The 23,782-nt window shown below is 41.0% G+C and overlaps 1 protein-coding gene across 1 annotated transcript; it reads left to right on the forward strand.

Moving 5' to 3' along the window:
• The first annotated feature begins 981 nt into the window (after positions 1 to 981).
• Positions 982 to 14,176, forward strand: ddx20 (DEAD (Asp-Glu-Ala-Asp) box polypeptide 20). Its single transcript, XM_080445366.1, has 12 exons — positions 982 to 1,184; positions 3,576 to 3,670; positions 4,531 to 4,699; positions 5,184 to 5,298; positions 5,952 to 6,094; positions 6,591 to 6,729; positions 7,108 to 7,166; positions 7,459 to 7,541; positions 9,225 to 9,330; positions 10,849 to 10,950; positions 11,603 to 11,787; positions 12,484 to 14,176. Exons 1-12 carry the CDS (start codon positions 983 to 985, stop codon positions 13,609 to 13,611), a joined length of 2,526 nt encoding a protein of 841 aa, XP_080301492.1. The 5' UTR covers position 982; the 3' UTR covers positions 13,612 to 14,176.
• The last annotated feature ends 9,606 nt before the right edge of the window (positions 14,177 to 23,782 follow it).

A 23,782-nucleotide genomic window follows, 5' to 3' on the forward strand; every position in this document is an offset into this window, starting at 1 on the left:
TCTACAGGCTCATCCCGAAGCTGCGCGCGCATCCTCATGTTTACAAACAGGAAACCCGTCTATAGGCTTACTTGGTCTGCTCTTTTTTCCCCCTCCAAGTTGAGCTGCGATGCGTTGTGAACTTGTAGATCTGCAATTTTTTTGGGGAAATGTAATGTTCCCCTCAGATTAGGGATGCTAGGGTTCATTTGGTTAATGTAAAAAATAAATAAAAGAAGTTCCCCTATAACACAGATTTGGCTATACCCCCTCTGTAGTAATCCTGAGGACAATTTAACCATTTTAACCCTAATTTTAAGCTACTTCAGCTACTCAAAAATCGCCAATCCACAACCTGAGTTTACAATTAATAACGCATCGTGGTGATAGAACATGTTGTGAAGCTGTATTCTGAATGGCGGTTAGATGGCGGTAAAGAGAAGTTTGGATTTTATTTTTTATATCAGTGCCAACCTCAACATCAAACTCGTTGACTCAGAGTCAGTGTTGCCATGTCTGTGTATTATAAGCGACTTTGGGCTTCTTTGTCTCTGAAGTTGCTTGTCAATATTGGACTTATTGCTAGTTGCGGGTTTTTGGGGTCTTGTTGTTTCTAATGTGTGTAGATGCTTACTTGGGCTTGCTGTGTAATGTTGTTTAAACCGGTGGTTCTCAAACATTTACATGTCAAGGACCCCCAAATTGATATGTATTTGTCCACACACACGGACCCCCATCTGAAAACGTTTTCTTTTTTAAAAAGGTATATATCAAAAAAATGTTCACCCTTTTCCCAATATCTTTTTGAAAATAGCAGATCTACAAGCTCACAGGCGTCGCATGTTCCTTCTTTTGGGCTTGTCTTCCTAGACCTAGTTGCTTATTTCTCTCGCAATATCTGGCAACGCTGCTCAGAGCGCCGGCTTTTTGATTGGTCACGAGCAAGTACACAGCGGCCGTGATGTCACTCGCGCGCTGCTGCAGCAGTCAGTCGCAATCCAACATGGCCGCCTCCATCAGGACAGCCGCCGCTCACGATATTGAAACGCGAAGCCGGACCGACGACGTGTTGCTGTCGGACGGCGGCATCGACTTCACGTCCCTGCTGCTGTCCCAGCCCGTCCTGGAGGGGCTGTCCAAGGCAGGCTTCACCAAGCCCTCTCCCATCCAGCTCAAAGCCATCCCGCTGGGCCGCTGTGGACTCGGTGAGTCTCTAGCTAGCCCAGTGGCTCTAAAACTTAAACATTTCAAGGAGGACCCCCCTTAACTCTGACAGTAAACAAATGGAACCAAATTGACCCGTAACGGGTCCATTTGGTTCCTTTTGTATACTGTCAGAGTTAAGGTTCCATTTAGAACCCCCTAGCCTAAAGGCACCCCACCCCGAGAGTCCCTGGACGGCTGGACCCCCACTTTGAGAACCACTATCTAGCCGCTAGTGATGTGCGGGTCGGGTTTTTTCATGACCCGCCCCGCCCCAACCCGCGACGGAACGCGACCCGCCTCAACCCGCCCCGCGAACCCATATATAAATCTATGGCTCAACCCGCCCCGCGACCCGCGGTGGGAATATATATGTATATTATATAGCGCTCTTTTAAGTACCCAAAGTCCCTTTAAATGTCTACAGTAGCACAACATTGTCATGGGCTGAATAAATAAGCATGTTGGTCAAAATAGGGTTTTTTTTTTTTTTTTTCGTGGAGAGCGGCTGACCCGCTCACCCTCAGCCCGCATAATTGCCTCTGAAATCCTGACTCGACCCACCCGCGCCGCGGGTTGACCCGCGGGTCCCGCGGGTTACGGGTCGACCCGCTCATCACTACTAGCCGCCTTAGCCATGGCTCACACGACGGTCCAACTTCAACCTGGTGTTTGCGCTTTCTCCCTTTTTGACCCGTACATCTACATAAACGTTCAGATTTCAAATATAAAGTGCTTACCCCATGGTCACGGATGTTACAATTATGTACGGGCTCTCAGAAGTACCCGTATGTTCCGTTTTGGCCAATAAAAAGCGTTTTAATCCGATCGGCGCCCATTGTCTCATAGTTATTAATGTATCAGAGTGCAATACACCTCCCAACCCATAGGGTTGCGTAGGTGAAAGTAATTGAAGAAAATGGCCACCGATCGGATTAAAATGCTTTTTATTGAACAATACGGAAAATACGGGTACTTCTGAGGTTCCGTATATAATTGTAACATCCGTGGCCATTAGGTCAGCACTTTATATTTTAAATCTGAACGTTTATGTAGATGTACAGACGCGACCAAAAAGGGAGAAAGTGCAAACACTATGTTGAAGTTCATCCATGGCTGTCCTATAATAAATGATAGTCATGTATCAGGGCTATTAAAGTACCAAAAGTAGAAAGTACTCATTATGCAGAATGTCCCATTTCAAGTTTTCAAATTGAAAATAGCAGATCTACAAGCTCACAATGCGTCGCATCATGACGCATTGTGAGCCTGTAGATAGATCGGATATTTTCAAATGGCCAAAATGTATACGGCTGAAGTGGTTAATGCATGTTTTGTAATAATCTAAATCTACGAAGTAAACGTTTTCATATAATTGTAGTGGAGTAAAAGTATAATATTTTCCTCTGTGATTTAATGGAGTAAAAGTACAGAAAACTGGAAATACTCCAGTCAAGTAAAAAAATACCTCAAAATTGTACTTAAGTACAGTACTTGAGTAAATGTACTTCGTTACTTTCCACCACTGGTCTCTAGCCTCCTTTGACTCTCAGACGACGACAGCCCCATTCATGAAACACAACATTCCTATCTGATTGTATGAAACCAGTGGTTCTCAAACTTTTTCATGTCAAGGACCCCCAAATTAATGTTTGTTTGTTTTTTTTTGCTGCAGAACCCGATCTGAGAAAAATGTTAAAAAAGAAAAAAAAATCTCCCAAGATTTTTTGAAAATATCAGATCTACAAGCTCTCAACGCATCACAACGCTGCACGTTGTGAGCCGTAGATCTGCTATTTTCGAATAATAGGGTTACAGTGGTTATTAAACAGATTTTGATGCTATATATTGACAAATTTTGCTTGGGGAACCCCCTCAAGGACCCCTGTGGGTCCACGGACCCCACTTTGAGAACCACTGGAGTAAAGGGGGGTTATCCTCTTTGTCTCTGTCAAGAAATACTTTGTTTAAAAAATAAATTAAAAAGTGCAGCCTTGATTTTGGTGGAAGTATTGTTTTTGGGGGGAATGCTCGTTTTAAACCACCTGTTTGGAAAATTGCACATATCAGCAGGACGTTGAGTGATTTAAAACGAGTGCTCCCCAAAAGCAACACTTATTGACAGAAAGTATCTCATAATAACATGTCAACAAACGGTGGAATAAAACGACAAAAACAAAGCCATGATACAAAGCAGTCCCCGCAGGTGCAATATTGGTGAGGTCATCGTCCTTTAATACAATCAGATTCTGTTAGAGGTTGGATAGCCTCTAAGTTGCCTATTTATGGTGAGTTTGTGTTGTGTGTGTGTGTGTGTGTGTGTGTGTGAGAGAGAGAGAAAGAGAGAGAGAGAGAGAGAGAGACATTTTAACTTGATTAATTTGTTGTTATAGATTTGATAGTACAAGCCAAGTCTGGCACGGGGAAGACATGCGTGTTCTCCACCATCGCACTGGACTCTCTGGTTCTGGAGAACGCCACAACCCAGGTGAGGTCTACAGAACGGTGTGAAGATATGCATTAAATATGACTCTTGTCTTAACACATTCATTGCCAGGTATTAATTAATTATTTAATCCGCCACTGCCAGCGGTTTTACCTTATTTTGAGTCTTTTGACGATCCACAGAAATTATTTTTTAAACAATGTCAGTTAGAAGAGAGACTCGTCTTTCCATTGGAAAAAAACCCACAATCGTCCGTTCTGTAGTTATCGGCAGTTGAATATAGCTTGTTTTCACCAAAAATGCAATCTGTGAAAAGAAATCTGAGATAAAAGTATTTTTATAAATCTGATAACATTGTAGCGGATGGGGTGATTTTGTTTTTTAGATTACGTAACTTCTGGATGTAAAACGTTCCGAATTTTAAAAAATAACAGATATACAAGCTCTCAGCGCGTCACTCCATGCTGCACTGAAAGCTTGTACATCTGCTATTTTTTAAAAGTGTATTTATGAATAAATCAGATTTAATTTATTTTACACAAATATTCTCTTATGGGGGGAGTCCCTGGCAGAGAACATTTTTAGATGAACAGTAAAGTAATTGTTCTCGGGGCCTGTATGTGGTATGCGCCTGGCCTAGCGGTCCAGGCGCATACCACATACTGGTAATCCAGCTCGACAGCATGTCGCGTGTTTGACTCCCGATCCCGACGACCTTTGCTGTGTGTCACCCCCCCCCCCACCTCTCTCCTCATTTCCTGTCAGCCTACTGTCCTGTCAAATAAAGGCATAAAAGCCCCACAAAAAGTGATTGTTCTCGCATTGCTCTTGCACATAATTGCAAAACATAACACCAATAAATCTCAACAAAATCCATGTGCTCTCGTTTGTTCAACCTGTAGGTTCTAGTGCTGGCTCCTACTCGTGAAATAGCCGTACAGATCCATGCGGTGGTGATGGCCATAGGGAGCTGCATGGAGGGTCTGCAGTGCCACGTCTTCATAGGGGGGACAGCTGTGAGTCAGGACAAGATACACCTGAAGAAGTGTCACGTAGCTGTGGGATCTCCAGGTCAGTGTTTTGGACATGGCTGCAACATTTAGACCTGTCACAATTATTACGTAGTCGCCCGATCTAGATTATTTGAGACAATCTAAATGATTGATACTGTCAGAATTGTTTCCATTCATCTGTATACATTTATCTGAAAAGAAATTGAAAGTATGAATTTATTGAATATATGGCCTGTTTTGTTCATAGTGCATTATTTATTCTGATCATTTTCAGTCATTTCTGTCTATATTTATGTTATTTGTGATATCTGCCCTGTGCAATATTTGTTTACAGATCCTAAAACGCAAAAATAAATGTAGTTTTTATTTAGTTTCCAATGTCTAACTCCCAAAACATAATTAAATCATTAATCACAATCATTTGTATGACAATTAATCAAAATTTCATGATCGTGTCAGCCCTAGCAACATTCACATTGACTTCTCTGTTAAAACATGTTACTGATTCATAGCTTTGGTGTTTGTACTGGTTTTGTCTTCAGGGCGTATCAAGCAGCTGATTGAGTTGGGGATGTTGTCCACAGCCAGCATCAGACTGTTTGTCTTGGATGAAGCAGATAAACTATTGGAAGAGGGCAGTTTCCAGGAACAGATCAAGTATGACGTACACTTTTTAGCATAATTTATGTTCATTTAACCCATTAAGACCTGAAGCCGATTCTACACGTCTTCTAAATCCCAACAGTTTTCTGAAAAAACGTATGTTTCTATATCAGTGGTGCTCAATCATTTTCATGTCAAGCACCCCCAAAATTATATGTATTTGGAGAAGAGAAGCATTCATGCTTTCACCTGCATTCAGAAACCATCTTGGACCAGGGTGATCTGATCTCCTAGGCTGCAAAAATGTAACTTTAACCCATGCATGAACAGAACAATATCCCGCAATTCAAAGCTCATGGTTAAAAAAGAAGAGGTTCCTTTAATGCCTTGCACCCTCTTCTATAAAGCCTATTCGTTGGCATACCTTTCAGTCCGGGAAAGTATCTGTCATTTTAGATGTAGCAATGTATATAGCATTTTCTGTTCCAATTTTGGAATAACATTTTTTAGTTGGGGGTGTAGAGCTACTTGTACATCAAGCTGCCTCACGCTAAGGAAACAGGAGATTGAGATAGGCAAGGCTTACTTAAATATTAAATAACTCCTCCCTCCCATGTGTCCTGCAATGTAACTGGTACCCTATGTTGGACATAATTATGTACACAAACACAGGCACGCACACACACTAATGCACCCTTTCTCTCCAGTTGGATCTTCTCTTCGCTGCCAGCGAACAAACAGATGCTGGCACTCTCCGCCACCTACCCAGAATCCCTTGCTCAGCACCTGGCTCGGTACATGAGAGAACCTACCTTTGTCAGACTCAACCCCAGTGACCCGGGACTCAAAGGTAACGGCCATTCCACGGTCAGACGTACGTTTATATAATACAAATAAAATGAATTTTTAATTTTATATATGTATCTTTATAATATAAATACCTTTACTTGCCTTTACAGCAGTGGTCCTCAAAGTAGCGTCTTGGGACCCCCAGGAGTCCTTGAGACTGTTCCAGGGGGTCGCCATCAAAAATGTGTTAATATAGCATCAAAATCAGTTTAAGCATTTTAGCCCCATGTTATACTTTGGCTATTTAAAAGAATAACCGATCCGAACCGTTGTGAGCTTGTAGATTGGCTATTTTCTAAACAAAATGTATTACTTTGAAGTTTTTTAACACAAATCTTCTCTTATGGGTGTCCCTGGCACAACATCTTTTCAGATGGGGATCCGCGGTCTAATACATCACTTTGGGGGTCCTTGACATGGAAATGTTTGAGAACCACTGCTTTACAATGTGAATGAAGATTTTATTAGTTTCTGTGTCTGTGTGCGCCCCTCTGTAGGTTTGAAGCAGTATTACAAGCTGGTGCAGTCTCATGGACTGCCTCACAAAGTATTCGAAGAGAAGGTGATGCATTTGCTGGAGCTGTTCAGTAAAGTACCATTCAACCAGGCCCTCGTCTTCTCCAATTTACACTCAAGGTGACACTGTTGATTTAATCTCATACCTAACAGAATAAACGTATTGTCTTATTATAAACCGAGACATTGTTTTCTTTTATACTAGGAATGGGAATATACGGTGTACAAATTACTTGTGATTTAGCGTATACATAATATATAGGAAACATTATTTCCCCACCATTTACCACCATCTGGCAACGTGTCGATTACAACACTGTTTTCTACGCTACATTGAAACACAACTGAAGTAATGGCAGACTGAATAGGAGGCAAATGAAACATTTCCGGTAATGTGAATAAAGAATTTATCCGTATAGTCAGAGTGGAGGTATGTCAGCTGTGTTTGCTAAAAAGATTTATTTAGTTCATATCTTGAATAAAAATGATGTGTTACAGGGCTCAGCACCTGGCGGACATCCTGTCCTCCAAAGGCCTACCTGCTGTCTGTATTTCAGGTGCGTGTGCCTGTGTATATGTACTGTATGCCATGATTGTGTTGTTGCTTACTTTGTGCATTTGGTGACTAGAGGGTCAACCCTCTAGTCAAATAAGATCTTCAAGCTCACCAGGTGTCGCATCGTTGTGAGCTTGTATATCGGCTATTTTCACTACTTTGCACGACACTCTTGTATGATGACGTAGGGCATTCATTTATGAAACACATATGAAATTTGGAGATGCAAGGTTTCTCTGCCTGACAGCAACGATCTGATATGTGAATTATGTTTACATTGATTCTCTATACAGGAGGCCTGAGTCAGGACCAGAGACTGGAGGCCATGTCCAAACTGAAACAGTACCAGTGTAGAGTGCTCATCTCCACTGACCTGGTGAGAGAGACACACACACTCACACTCACACACACCAGTGTTGATTTTGACAGCACATTTTTATTTAGTTTTAGTCATAGTCTTTTGAATAAAATTCAATTTAGTTTTAGTCATCTGAAATGTTTTACTTTACTGTTAGTCTAGTTTTAGTTAACTAAATATCATAAGATTATAGTAAATAAATCTACAGTTGATTTAGTCGACTAAAATGTATGTTGGCGGTGCCTTGATGGCGTCCTAATGGCTGATTTTACACTTGGTTGCATGCTGAAAATAGCCAATCTACAAGCTCACAACGCGTTGCGCTGCGACACGTTGTGAGCTTGTAGATCTGCTATTTTCAGAGCGCAACACCCGAGCCCCAAACATAAAATGACTTGTCTTCTAGTTCTACTGGATCTCTTCTCCACTCGTCCCTCACTAACATTTTAGTCTAGTTTTTATTTGTTGACGAAATTGTTACTATATTTAGTCTTAGTTTTAGTCATAGTAGCTTAGTTTTATTTAGTTTTTATTTAGTTTTTGTCAGTGAAAAAAGGTAGTCGACGAACATTTTTCGTCATAGTTTTAGTCGACGAAAAAACACACACACACACACACACACACCCAGGGACAGAGAGGAAGAGAGTCTCACTGGGGTCTTTTTCTTCCTCCCCCTCACATCTGGTCTATAGGCAGGGCAGAGAGGGTCCCGTTGGCCTATTACATTAGCTGCATTGGGATCTCACTTCCTGGGTTGTGCACACATCTAGCAGCTTTTAATTTAAACCTAATGACCCATGTTTTCTCTCCCTCGCTTTTAGCTCAGTCTCTCTGTTTAGATTTCTGTTTAGACCAGTGGTTCTCAACCTGTGGTTTCAGGACCCCCAGGGGGGTCCCCACATGATTTTGGGTGGGGTCTTCAGATGACAGTGAAGGGACAATATAAGGACTTTTAAGACCTTTTTTTAACACCTCCAAATAAGGAAGAAAAGAAAAAAAGCCTTTACTGCATCAAAAGTAATCGACAAACTATAGTATAAAACTAAAACAGTACCAGTGCTGAGTGCTCATCTCATCTGACCTGGTGACACACTCCACACTGGGATCGGTGCATTATTTTTGTTTTTATTAAAGCAGTCACTCATTTTGTCTAGATTAGAATATTATTAGTATTATTATTATTATTCCATCATATTATCTTTGCCAAAAACGTAACTGAGCAGTGTCCTCCTTGCAGTTGTTAAATTCTCTCCATTGAAATAAAAAAAATGCGTGTCCCAGGACCCAAATGTACAAAAATACATCTGTTTAAAAAAGAAAGACGATAGCCTAAAAGAAAGAAAATAGCCGATCTACAAGCTCACAACGTGGCGTGATACGACGCATTGTGAGTTTGTAGATCGGCTATTTTGACATTTCTGAGCTTTTTCTTTTTTAATATTGTTTAAAATATTTGAAAAAAATGTGGGGAAGAAAATAGATTTTCTTAAAGGAATTGTGTATAGGAAAGGTATAAAAAAAAGGACATTTATTCACGACCCATAAACTTGGCCTGAATTTTGGTCCCTGTGTTTTGTGAAACGCTGCACTAAACCACATACCTTACATCAGATTCAGCCCCCTTCACTCCAGTGCTTCAACTGCCACGCTTTGATCTCTGCCGTTCTCTTGTTCATTGTGTGTTGTGTGTTTCTCTCCCAGACCTCCAGGGGCATCGATGCAGAGAAGGTCAACCTGGTCATTAACCTGGACGTGCCAAAGGACTGGGAGACCTACATGCACCGCATCGGACGCGCCGGCCGCTTCGGTCAGTCAACAGTTTTTGTTGTATTTGTGCGATGAAGGCATTCTGATTCAGTCCCACATGCCGTTTGATGGTTCTAGAACCATTCAATATGTATTAAGGCCACGGACCCCCATAATTCTGAGAGTGTACAAATGCAACCAAATGGACCCTTTTATGGGTCCATTTGGTTGCATTTGTAAGCTCTCATACTTACTGAGTTACATACTACCCCCCCAGAAGCCCCCTCACGGACCCCTGGGGGTCCCCGAATTCAGTCCTATGTCATTATGTTAGATACTGTAATTCAACACTGGGTCCAGGGACTGCAGTTCTACTGCGGTTCGCGTAGATCTATGCGACTGGCACGCTGCGGCTTTAAATAGGTTCGCGTAGATCTACGCGATTGGCATTCAATGTGTTAATGCGTGTCAAACTGGGCGTCTTCACTGATGTAAGAGAGGCAGTGTAGCCTGCCTATTATTTTGTTCTAAATCAGGAGTTTTGGTGCAATCAAGGAGCACTTATATAGGTTATATAACTGTTTAATCCAGCCCTTGTAGCCTCTTGAGTGGCTCCAGGTTTGTCCCAACTAGTCAAGGTCAAGATACACCCAATCATCTGCATATGATTATGGTTGTTATCATAATGATCTGAAGCATCTTCCATGTTGCCCTCATCAAAATAAAAATAGTTTGTAGCAGTTTGACCGTCAAAATAGCCAAGAATCAAAACCCCCACAAAGGCATACAAGGAGGCTACAGTAGCCTACTTGGGCTAAGGTTAGACATTGGGTGAATTCATGCAATTCAACTCAACAGAGCAAATACAACTTTAATTAAACAAATTTAATTCGACACTGAAACACCATTGGGTCAATTTAAAACAGATTATATTGTGCATAAAGCTACATGCACAGTATGCGCACATAGCAGTTTATATGCTTGTATGCATTGCTGCTGAGAGCAGTGTTTAATTTCCCCTCAGGGATTAATATAGTATTTCCAGGCCCGGATGGTTGGCGTAACCGTCGGGGCACCTAGGCTGGTAATCCAGGCTGACAGCGTGTCACGGGTTCGACTCCCGATCCCCACGGCCTTTGCTGCGTGTCGCCCCCCATCTCTCCCCCCATTTCCTGTCAGCCGTAGTAATACGTAGTATTTCCATTTCCAAAATAATGTGTCACAGAAAGTGCATGTGCGTGCACGTTCTGTCCCAGGCCACATAATGCATGTCCCCTCCATCAACTGTCTGTCATGAGTAGGTTCTCTAAAATGAAGTGTGGTTTCTCTTTGTTGACAGGTACTCAGGGGCTGGCAGTGACCTACTGTTGTTTCTCTTTGTTGACAGGTACTCAGGGGCTGGCAGTGACCTACTGTTGTTTCTCTTTGTTGACAGGTACTCAGGGGCTGGCAGTGACCTACTGTTGTTTCTCTTTGTTGACAGGTACTCAGGGGCTGGCAGTGACCTACTGTTGTTTCTCTTTGTTGACAGGTACTCAGGGGCTGGCAGTGACCTACTGTTGTTTCTCTTTGTTGACAGGTACTCAGGGGCTGGCAGTGACCTACTGTTGCCACGGCGAGGAGGAGAACCAGATGATGGCCATTGCTCAGAAGTGCAGCCTGCGTCTGTCACTGCTCCCATGTGAGTCTCTGTCTGCAGAACTGTCATTATGCTGTCTGTTTGCTCCTTTAATGTTGATGTGTTGGACTGCAGTCGTTTTCAAAGTGGGGATCTAATGGAGTCCCCCCAGCCAAATCCGTAGTTAAATTTAAAGGTGCAGTATATATTGTTTTTGCGCAAATAAGTGTTAAATGGCTATATATTCTTAAAGTAATCATTGCCTTAGACCTCTGTTATATTCAGTAACAGGAGTCTATCTGTCTCTCCAGCCATTTAGTAAACAGAAACGGTATGTTTGGGTTAGGATACCAATTTTATCCAATCGGGAGAGAGAAGTGAAAAGAGAGACGGGGAGACCCATGTTACTGAACAAACACTGTATATATGAATGGTTTCTATTCAGAATATAGCGCTTCAACTTCCCCCCCCCCAGCAGATATACAAGCTCACAGCGCGTCACTTCGTGCCACGCTGCAAGCTTGTACATCTGCTATTCTTTTACATTTTTGAAAAATCTTTTGAAACTGTGAGAACTACTGATTTAAAAGGCATTTGTAGAATCGGCCTCAGGTCTTAATGGGTTAATATTACCACTGTGAATCTATTGCTCATGTACATTTAGACGGTTGAGTTTCAACAGAACCACTGCTCCTTCCTCCCCGTGTCCTCTCAGCCCCCATAGAGCCTGGCCTGATGGAGGAGACGTGTGACTGGGGTGTCACAGTGGAGGCCTCCACTCCAGGGGCCTCCTCACACAAGCTGTTCCCCAAGACGGAGAAGAGGAGACGGGCCAAGGCTGAGGTCCTGGCCCCTACGGCCCCCGTCAGGGACCAGAGAGCCGTCAACGCTTACCCTGAGGTAGGCCTGTCACAACCATTACATCATAATAATAATATTAATAATAATAGCTTGAATTTATATAGCGCCTTTCATAAACCCAAGGACACTTTACATTACAAAAACAATGAACACACAATGCATCGCGATGCGTTGTGAGCTTGAAGATCAGATTATTATTATTATTATTATTATTAACTCATTCACTGCCACAATTATTGCTGGCTGCGTTTGCCCACTGCCAGAGATTTTTCATTGAAAAAAAAAAGTACTCAGGAGCCGAGATACAGAATTTTTAAGTTTTAAGTTAACAAGGAAGTGGATGGGAGTGTAGATCTTTAAACAATCATATCTCCTTGGTCTTTGGGTCAAATTTGAAAAAAAAACTAAAAAAAAAAATTAAAATTACGTTTTTTACGTCAGTGGCAGGATTGGTAAACGGGACAAATTACGTTTTTTACGTCAGTGGCAGTGAATGAGTTAAAAATTATTTAATTTGTGCATTTTTGGTACTGATCATCGTCAATCATTGTGTGTATATTCAAGTTATGTGATATCTGCCCTGTACAATCCTTCTTTACAAAGCCTAAAAGGCTAACAAGATGTCATTTTTATTGATATGTTCGAATATTCAGTGCCAAAAACGCAATTAAAATCATTAATCGCAATTATTCGCGTGACAATTAATTGTCAACTACAATGTCTTGATGGTGACAGCCCTGCCCTGAGGACCGTGGTTCCAGCCAGCCGGCACAGAGCCATCTCACACACAAGCCAGCCGTGAAGTGCGAGGTCAAACCTCGAAGAGCACCTCCCGCCGAGGACACGCCCCCTGCCGCCCCGCCCACTCGTCAGGAGCTGCAGGAGGCGCTGCCCAAAATCCCTCCGCTCAGCTCCTTCAAGACTCAGAGGTCAAGGTTCGTCACCTTCGAGGAGGCAGAGCTGGACTTCCAGAGTTTCATTACCGAGGGTCCGGGGAGGTCGGTGGAGGTCATCAGACAGTTCGGAGGTCAAGGAGAGGGAAACGGCCTCGATGAGCAGCACGAGACGCACATGCTCTACGACGACGGCGAGCGGCCGCTCACACGAGTGAGCGCACACAACATCAAGCGCCCCCCGACGCGCGCCAAACTCTCCCCTGTACAGAAGACCACCTCCGATCTGTCAACTCCCGGCCCAGCCTCTAGTTCTTCGAGCTCTTATTCTGACATGGAAGAGAGCGGGCAGGGAGACGAGGCGTCCGCGAGTGTTTATCAGAAGAAAGACGTTGTTGGACGCGGAGCAGTCGCTCCACCACAGACAAAAACGAGATCCACCGGCGTAGGCAAACCACAGGCAGCTTCTACGAGAACCAAAGACCTTAAACGTTGTTCCGTGCCTGACGTCCGTCATCAGATAGACCCCGCCTCGGAGGGGAGGGCTTACACCCAGCCCGAGAGCGGCGACCGTTCACCTCGCTTTCCCCCGAGCGAACGGACCAACGCGACGGCTCCGCCACAGACCGCTCCAGCTGAATCGTGGAGGGACGCGAGCAGAGCGACTGGGAAAGAGAGGAAGACGTTGGAGAAGAGAGGGACTCGACGACGGAGGGGAAGGGAGGAAGTGAACGCAGCGGTGGAAGAAGAGCTTCAGCAAGGGGAAGAGGAGGAGCTTCAGCAGGAGGAAGAGGAAGAGTGGGGTAATGAAAGCTACTGGAGAGCGTACTACAGAGCCTGGGAGGACTGCTATGCGTCCATGCCGACCTCTCACCACCAGGATTATCACAGCTACTACAGTGCAGCTCACAGCTGGATGGCGGCCTATCGTATGAATGCTGTCTATATGAAAGAAATGCTCAGACATTAATTGCCCGCTGTGGCACTGGGTCTTAACGTCGGGTCCCCGGGACCACCAAGGGGTCCAAATCTGGTCACTTAGGGGTCTGTAGTTACGGGTCCATTTGGTTCTATTTGTACTCTCTCTGAGTTAAACACTGAGGATTTTGCAGTGTATATTGGCGTCCGGGAGATGAGAAATGGTGTCAAATGGGGGTCCCGTGGCCTAATGCATATCAAACTGGGGGGTCCTTTGCCACTGAATGCATCCAAACCTGTCTTCTTATTACAAATTACTTTTCTAATACTATTGTGTTTAATTAGGATATTCGTACTTAAATGTTTTTTGTTTATCCATCCATAGAAACTTGCTTTATTTTTGTTTTTTGTATTTAGCACTGAAATGATGGCTAAACACGCTGATTTCTGCTTTGATCTCTCTGGAAAACAAAGGTTGAGAGAATTGTGTATGTGCCTTCAAAGTGGAAGACCATTTTGGAAAATAGAATAATTTGTTTATCTGTATAGAAGATTAAAGTTGTTATCTACTGCCAATGATCAGGGTACAACTCGAGCAAGTATGGAGTAAAGTTTGATTGAAAATAAAGATTTTTTTTTGTTCTTCCTGATAAAACTCTAATATTGGTCAATTTATTGTACATGAATGATAAATGTTGTAAACAGGAAATGTCATAGTATAAACAGTATAGAATGGAATAATTTTGTTCTGAGGCCCATTTGAAACATTTGAGGTGGAGGTTGATAGATTGAATACTCTATTAAGTTCTGTTTAATACAAATACAATGCTAAAAACATTGAAACCAACATGATTTTTTGGGGGTTCCCAGATGGCAGTGAAGTGACAATTAGTGTCAAACCTTTTTAATACCTTACAATAAAAAGCAAAGAAAAAGACTATTGCATCAAAAGTAATCAACAAACGATTAAAAAAAACTGGTCAAACATTGGCCAAATTGTCAAATAATATAAGGAGGCAAACGTTTTGAAAATGGCTGCATCTGCTATTTTCACTATTTATATTAAGTGCTTGTCAGTGTGGGGGTCCCCAGCTCAAATATTATTTGACGGCCTGAAAAGGTTCAGAACCACTGATCTACATGACCAGAAAATAGATCTACACTGACATCATGTCAACATGTTGTATCTTTTCCCCTTACTTCATTTCAATTGTTTCATAATATTTTATTATGCCTCTATAATATCAATTTTTTAAACAGGCTTTTTGAACTATAATAATTACACTTAGTTAGTAGATACTAATATATTCTTATTCGTTTTGCTGTTATCACAAGTTTGAATCAAATGGCACATTATTCAGCATTTCCTCTATTCATGAATTTCAAGAATTAATTTCCTTTAGGTATGACTTTTGTGTGTGTGTGTGTGTGTGTGAGGGTGAGAAGAACAATATGAGTTTGGGCTCCCAGCAGACCACCTTTCCTGTGTCAAACCTATTCTTGGTATGAAGGCACAGTCGCAAGTTCCCTGTTGTCGCTATGTCTTTGAACGGTGCCTCATTATTGCTATATTCTTGCCAGCCTGCAGCCAGCATTTTGGTTATGTACTGAAGATAATATGCTGTACATTTAACATTATTTAGAGCTTATTTTAGAGCAACTGCCACTATTCTGCTTTGCTGTTCAGATTCACAGACACCTGTGGTTGATAATAAATTGACTAAGGTGCATTTAGAGCACTTAGGTAATGAGGTCTATAAATACAAATGTTCACTGAAGAAGTAACATATGTTATCAACGACAGTAAAACCTTTAAATTGAAATAAAGTAAAGTAGCATAAAGTCACCTTCTTAAAATAACGGCCTAAATATATATTTATATATATATACCGGTAATTATAATTTTGTACTCAAAAAAATAATAAAAAAAATTAAGTGGGCCATCATGTTAAGAAGGTTGTGATAATTAACAAGCTACAGAAAGTTCTTAACACAAAACAAGAGGAATCCGTATAGTACATTCTGCCAGTATGACATAAGATATGTGCAAAGTTGATATTTTGGTCTGAAGGTGGAGCTAGAGGAAAGATCATCATTCAAATGGTCAGGCATCCAAACATCCAATTGAGGAAAGTAGTCCTGTTATTTAGCCTCAATTTCAGATGACCAGCTCTAGCTGCAGCCTGCACTTAATCCACGAATCCTGTTTCACTACGAATGCATCTCTTTTCGTTGTGAGTTACAGGCCGTGGCCGAATCTTTTATTGAAATTACTGGACTACCTCTGACTGTTTCCCCAAGGGTCATCTTCTCTAAGCAACATAAATATATATAGTCTACTCTACATGTATATCAAGTATTCTTAAAACTTGACTGATGTGGCAAAACTCATTGCTCAAACCCCCCTCCACTGGCTGTCTTCATTTTCCGTTCCACAATCACAAGGGCACACACGTGCACGCACTGTGGTTACAATGAAGACAAGCCTTCTCTGTTGATAAAAAGTCAAATTTGCTCTGCTGCATAGTTATGTAATTACAATGACAATTGTATTTAGCAGATGCTATTAACCAGAGGTACAAAGTGCCCGGTCGGAGTAAGAGACATGAACCTTTGTCAACCAACAGTTTAAGTCAAGATATGAAAACAATGCTAAGAAAGCATCCTTATGTGACAGAGGCCTTAGGAATTTCACCCAAGGAAATATCTTATGTAAATAAACCCAGACTACCACCACAATTAGACTATGTTTTCAGGCTACACAGGTGTGTTAACTGAAGGAAGACTGAAATGTACTTTTACGTTATCAGAATATTATTTTGAAGTGCAGAAAGACTGAAAGTAGGTGTGGGAGGGACTGGGTATGTGGGTTAAAAAAATCTTTAACCATAACATTTTAACACAATGTATTAATTTTAAGTCATTTAAAGTTAGCATTTCTTTTGACATATGAGTTACCATAAGAACATCAATGCTACTTTGGTATAGTCAGGGAAACCAATGTGGAAGTGGTATGAGGCCAAGAGAAAAGAGGCAGACTAGACTGCGTGTTCTGGGGTGCAAACACCAACACTCATGCATTCACAGCAACAACAGGAAGCACCGCATATAGAGTAAAGATGTTGCTCTTTAAACCACAACAACCAGTGAAGAGACCTCACCACAGGTGACTAACTTCCACGTCAAGACAGCACTAAAACTAGACTGAAAACATGAACACAATAGAAACCAAAGATAAGGAAAGAAAAATACCAGTTCAAATCTATGAAAGGGCTCGACGGATAAAACAAATAATAAACACAAAAATATGGTAAAACACAGTAAGGCAAATTAAAGACCTACAAAAGAAGAACCGCATAAAATAAAAGGTCTCTACATGCTGAATAAAAAAGTCAATAAACTGGACAATGTTGTGTTCAAGGCCACTAAGGGAAAGTGTTTGCATCCGTGCACAGTTCAGTGTTAAGATGATTGGATGAGCGTTTGGATTTCTCCAGAACCGGCCTGGCATGCTCAGAGGAGGCACATGTATCTCACACACACACACACACACACACACACACACACACACACACACACACACACACACACACACACACACACACACACACACACACACCCCTAACTGTACATATCTTTCTTTCTTATTACTACTCATATATGTTTTTGCATTACTGAATTGTTTGTCTCTAAATGTCTCGATGAATTGAATACCTTAATGGAAACTAGCCTTAAAGGAGAATTTTGGACTAAGGTCTTCTTACCTTTTCTATGATGTTATGATATCTTAGGATGAATGGTACAGTAGAAACATTTCATAACTCCATCCTGGGTCCGCCACAGCTTAAAACGTGCGCGGATAGCTTTTTTTTCTTTTTCTTTTGTGAGATCTGACGTTCATAGTAACAGAACACTATGCAACCAAAAAAATAATAATCCCCAAGTCTCGCTAGACGAGATTTCAATCTCGAGATTTCAATCTCGGCTTATTTGGGTTATCCTTTTAGCATTCTTTTGTATGCTTCACCGTGCCTTTTTTTGCACACTGTTAAGTATTCAATCAATCAAAAACACACACACACACACACACACACACACACACACACACACACACACACACACACACACACACACACACACACACACACACACAGTATATCCTTACACTGTAATAATATAAACTACTGATGTGTCAACCATCAACATAATGCACACTTGAGCCTACCATGTTCCAATGTATAGCCCGAGTTACTAATAGATTTGCTGTCAATCTCTCATGACATCATCAATCAGTTTGACCAATCACACAAAGCCACGCCTCTTAAAATGTTGTCTACATCCATATACTCTTTCCACTCAAGAGACAAACTTGACGATGATGGCAGCCTCGAAGATCATCCTGCATCTAATTTGTTTACTTCTGTCGGAAGAAGGTAAAATATCACAATTATTTTACATATAACCATAACAAACATTCGTTCTTTAAATAATATGTATTTATATGTATTTTTTGTATTTCTGTTTGCAGTTCCTTTTGCTCGGCTTTCTACCCTAGAACAGCAGAAGAGTTTCATAATGGCTAATGTTGGAGACAACGTGACTTTGACCTGCTTGGACAAAAGCGACATCATGAATCACTTTTACTGGTTCAAACAACGTCTTGGAGATAAACCTGAGATGTTAGTCTTATGGAACGCGTTACAAAATAAAATGATTTTGTCAGATACAATTAAGAACGATCCTCGGTTCTCCGTGGTCTCAGGAAAAGGAATATATCATCTCAATGTCTCGGTCTCGAATGTGCAATTGACAGACTCTGCAATATATTACTGTGGGATGATGCTGAAATTTGATATTCAGTTCAATGAATCAATCATGCTCCTTGTTAATGGTTCCACGTCCAGCATCCAAGCGATTGTCCAGCAGCCACCAAAGAAGTCGGTCCATCCAGGAGACTCTGTGACTCTGAACTGTACCGTCCATAATGCTGGTACTTACTACTGTGCTGCGGTCAACGCTGTGGAAGATGACTGTCCTAACCAGATGAGAATCCTGCTGTTTCTCTCCATCAGCAGAACTGGAGTTGTGCTCTGCTTCCTCCTCATCTTAACCATCATCTACGTGGTCAGAAAATAATCCTCCAAATGCTGCAGATATGGTATATTTCCTAAATAATTTAGAGATGCCTACATTCAAATCGGAAGACAGTGCATTGTTGGATCAAGCTCTTACACAGGAAGAGATTACTGCATGGGCCATCGGGGATGATAAAATCCAAGGCCCGAATGGTTATCCAGCTGAGGTTTATAATGAATTCAATACAAGGTTTTCGCACCAATGCAATTGGAAGTATTTAATGAGTCATTAAAAATGGTTCCTTGCCCCAACCCTCACACAAGCTGCCATTTCTCTCCTAGCTCCTCAAGAAGGACAAAGATCCTAAAAGTCGTGGGTCCTATCGCCCTATACTATAGCCTATCCCTCCTTAATATGTTGAATTATTGGCATCTTCATCATGTGCTCGCTTGGGGCTCATTCAATTTAAGGTGATGCATAGAGCTCATTTCAGTGAAGCTAGAATGGTGGACATTTATCCGGGCGAGGATGGAGGTTGTGAGAGAGGTTACTTTTCCCCCAGAAATTTTGACACATTCATTTTGGTAATCTATTACATACTGGTAAAATATTTTTAAGATACACTCTGAGGTTCTTGAAATTGATGTACTTAAATTACAATATTTGGTATGCCAGATGAGAATTTAAGTGTAACTTGAAAACAATCTTACATAATCACTTTTACTGTACATCACTTCTTGCTCGTTGCAGAAGTGATGACGTTGCAATTTTGTTAATTTAGAATCAAGATGAGAATGGGTAAATTATACTGATATCTATGTGCCGACATGTGTCTTCTAATGTATGTATCTGATGTGTATATTCTATTGCTTGGAAACGGTGGAAACCAAATAATAGATTTGTCTTTTTGAAATGTGACCACGGTGTGCAGGGGTGGGTGATTATTTAAGGGGGGGGGGGGGTCAATGTTAAGTGTTTTTCTGATTGTCTGATATTTTTAGTTTTCCTTGTTTTCTTTGTGTTGTATTTTCAATGTTATATATTTTCATTGTTGTGTTTATGCTTTATTGTGTGCATATATTTTGTTTTATTAAAAAAAAAACGACCGATAACTGTTTTGTTTACTGTTAATTGTTACGTCTTTTATTCTCCTTTAATTAAAATATTTATAAGAAAAATAAAATAGCCCTCCTCACCTTAACTATGACCAGAAAATAAATCTGCACGCGACATCATGTCAACTTCAGGAAAGAAAAAAATATAGATATGATTTTTCTCTTGTTTAGCTTGCTAAATTTCCATGGTTTCATAATACTTTATAATGCCACTTTTATAATAATCTCATTTGCATCCAAAATAGCTTTTTCGAGAGGCTTCATGAACAGAAATATATTATACTTATTGTTTTCGATACTATTCTAATTCATATCTTTAATTCACTTTATTTGTATATTATTATCAAAAAGTATCAATTAAATGACACATTGTTCTGCATTTCTTCTATTTGTGTTGAATTGTTGATTGTCAAAGCTTCATCTGCTGTAGGTATGACTTTAAAAAAAGTGTGTTGAGATGTACGCGTGAGAAGAAAAGCTGTGAAAAAAGGTGTGATGTACCAGCAGACCACTTTCCTGTGCAATAAGCCTCTTCTAGGTATTAAGCCAGAGTGGAAAGTTCCTTGTGGTCGCTATATCTCTGATCTGCTATTCTCTTGTCAGCCTGCAGCCAGCATTTTGATCATGTGGTATACTGTAGAGTACATTTAACATGGACCAAGGCCATGATGGACTTATTTTAGCGCTAAAATAAGAGCAACTGACAATATTCTCATTAGCTGTCCAGAGCAGATAAAGCTGTAATAAAAGGTGGTGTGATGTTTTAGACACTCTTAAAAGTTACAGGAAAGTAAAGAAAAGGAAGTAATGTGTTTCAATCCCTGATCATAATGTGCAACATCTGCAGATTGAGAGGCTGCAAAGTATAGGACTACAGTACGTCAAAAAGGAATTGGAGGATTACAAAATGTTATATCACAGAAATGATGAGCTGGTGTCTCATGATCATGTCTTCTTCTGGTTTATAATAAATTGACTAAGGTGCATTTAGAAGACTTAATGGGTTCTACAAAATATAAATACTGTTGTACACACAGTAGAGGTCATTTGAAAAAAAAAAAAAAAAACTACTTCTGTGGCCATCATACATACATAGTCATTTCTTCCTAGTTGCTTAGAGCCATAACAAGACAAGTTAAAAGTTCTGCCATTGGCAAATGGAAACCGTGTTTCTCCTTACACTAAACCAGGCCAAACTCTCACCTGACGTATAGTGTAATTGTTAAAGCCCTGGGATCACACTATTGATGATTTGTTTCAGAATTAAGTGTGTCTGTGTATATGTGTGCGCGCGCGTGTGTGTGTGCATGCGTGCGTTCGTGTGTGTCTATACTGTATTGACAACAGCACAAGCTTAAAAGTAAAATAAAATGAAATATAATTAACAAGCCACAGAAAGCCTTTAACACAGAAAACTTTTTGGTGATGATGGAAGGTCAAGAGGTCATTCATCCTCCAGGCAACATGAGAACTGTGAGTGGTGCAGAGCTGGTCCTGTCATTCATGGTTATTTTGTTAATGGTAATGTAATGTGCTTATTGTGTGGGGCGGCTGTGGCTCAGGAGGTAGAGCAGGTCGTTCAATCATCCATGGGTCGGCGGTTCGAATCCCGGCTCCTCCTGTCCACATGTCGAAGTGTCCTTGGGCAAGACACTGAACCCTACATTGCCTCCAATAATTCGGTCGGCGCTAGCTTGCCACCATTGGTTTGTGAATGTGGGAAAAGTGGGGACGCTGGCTTCGACTGTTTGCCGCTCCACCTCCCAATGCCCCCCCCCCCCCCCCCCCCCGTATGAATGAATGATTATGAACCATTGTAAAGCGCTTTGAGCACTTGGAAAAGCGCTCAAACTTACTTAGCTAATCTTTGTGTAAAATCAATACAAGGTGCTAAACTTCATACAGTATTATTAACAACAAAATTCTTCAATCATAAGACCATCAGGCTTCAGGCTTCTAACCATGTCAACAGCACCATGCAGACAATCACTCCATCATAGTATGAACGGTGTGCACTATAAGCGCACTGAACGCACACTGCAGGAAGAGAAACTACTGTAGGATAACACACCTGACTAAGTAGAATTTCTCTTCCATATTAGATAAAATGGTGTATCAAACACTTAATGACTTTATTCTTGAAATGTGTGGCCAAATGCCTAAGTGTCTTTGCCTCTGCCACTCCCTTCTCTTATTTAGCTTGCTAAATTTCAATGGTTTCATAATGCTGCCACTTTTATAATAATCCCATTTGCATCTAAAATAGCTTTTTCGAGAGGCTTCATGAACAGAAATATATTATACTTATTGTAGTCGATACTATTCTAATCCATATTATCTTTAATTAACTATATTTACTGTATTTGTATATTATTATCAAAAAGTATCAATAAAATGACACATTGTTCTGCATTTCTTCTATTTGTGTTGAATTGTTGATTGTCAAAGCTTCATTTGCTGTAGGTATGACTTGTGTGGTATGAAAAGGTGTGTTGAGATGTACGTGTGAGAAGAAAAGCAGTGAAAAAAAGGTGTGATGTACCAGCAGACCACTTTCCTGTGCAATAAGCCTCTTCTAGGTATTAAGCCTAAGTGGAAAGTTCCTTGTGGTCGCTATATCTATGATCTGCTATTCTCTTGTCAGCCTGCAACATGCGGCCCCCGCCTTCACTTAATGCGGCCCACAGGTTAATATCAGAATACTGATATATTATTGATTTAAGCTGTTACAATTGCAAACATGACCGGCTTTAATTACTTCAGTCTATAATAGTAGCTTAATGACTAGTATTAAAATATAGTATAGCTAAATGCATTTGAAATTAAATAAACATGTATTTCCAATAAAAAAAATGCCAAAAACTTACAGGATTCCAATTCAAAAATAGCAAAAATAGCAGATCTGCAAGCTCAAAACGTGGCGCGTTTTGAGCATGTAGATCGTCTATTTTTGCTACTTTTTTGTGACATAGAAAGGCGACAGTATATGCAATGTGGCCCTATATGCAGTACATTTAACATGGACCAAGTCCATGATGGACTTATTTTAGAGCAGAAATAAGAGCAACTGACAGTATTCTGATTAGCTGTCCAGACTGACATTAGACAGACATTAACACAGAATAGTGGGATTGCTTATAGATATCGTCATGTATTTGTGTTGAGTATTTACTGTAATAAAAGGTGCATGTGATGTTTTTACACAACATCGAGCTTGCTCTTAAAAGTCACAGGAAAGTAAAGGAAAGGAAGTAATGCGGGGAAAAAAACAGAAGTGAATGAGCTGTTGTCTCATGATCATCTCTTCCGGTTTATAATAAATTGACTAAGGTGCATTTAGAAGACTTAATAGGTTCTACAAAATGTAAATACTGTTGTAAACACACAGTAGAGGTCATTTGACCAGAATCAGTTTGGCCTCTGGGGCTGATAGCAAAAACAGCTTCTGTGGCCATCAGACATAGTCATTTCTATCTAGTTGCTTAAAGCCATAACGCCATAAAGACTGACAGTACGTTTTAACAGCGGACATCGCCCCCCCCGCCCACTTCGCCCTATCGCCAGTAGTTGCCGGCTCTCATAGACATATAATGCACTTCCGGAAAATACTATCCTGATCGCCCGCTGTTAAAACGCACCGTAAGAGTCCTGCCATTGGCAAATGGAAACCATGTTTCTCCTTATACTAAACCAGGCCAAATGTTGCGATAATACTATTGATATTTTTTTTCAGAACTAAGTCTGTGTGTGTGTGTGTGTGTGTGTGTGTGTGTGTGTGTGTGTGTGTGTGTGTGTGTGTGTGTGTGTGTGTGTGTGTGTGTGTGTGTGTGTGTGTGTGTGTGTGCGTGCGTGCGTGCGTGCGTGCGTGCGTGCGTGCGTGCGTGCGTGCGTGCGTGCGTGCGTGCGTGCGTGCGTGCGTGCGTGCGTGCGCGCGCACGTGTTTGTGTGTGCATGTGTAAGTGCGTTTATGTGTGTAACATACAGTATACTGTATTGTCAATGGCACAAGCTTTAAAGTCAAATAAAATAAAA

The sequence above is a fragment of the Gymnoscopelus braueri genome, assembly GCF_963280865.1.
Source record: "Gymnoscopelus braueri genome assembly, chromosome: 12".
Classification (NCBI taxonomy): domain Eukaryota; kingdom Metazoa; phylum Chordata; class Actinopteri; order Myctophiformes; family Myctophidae; genus Gymnoscopelus; species Gymnoscopelus braueri.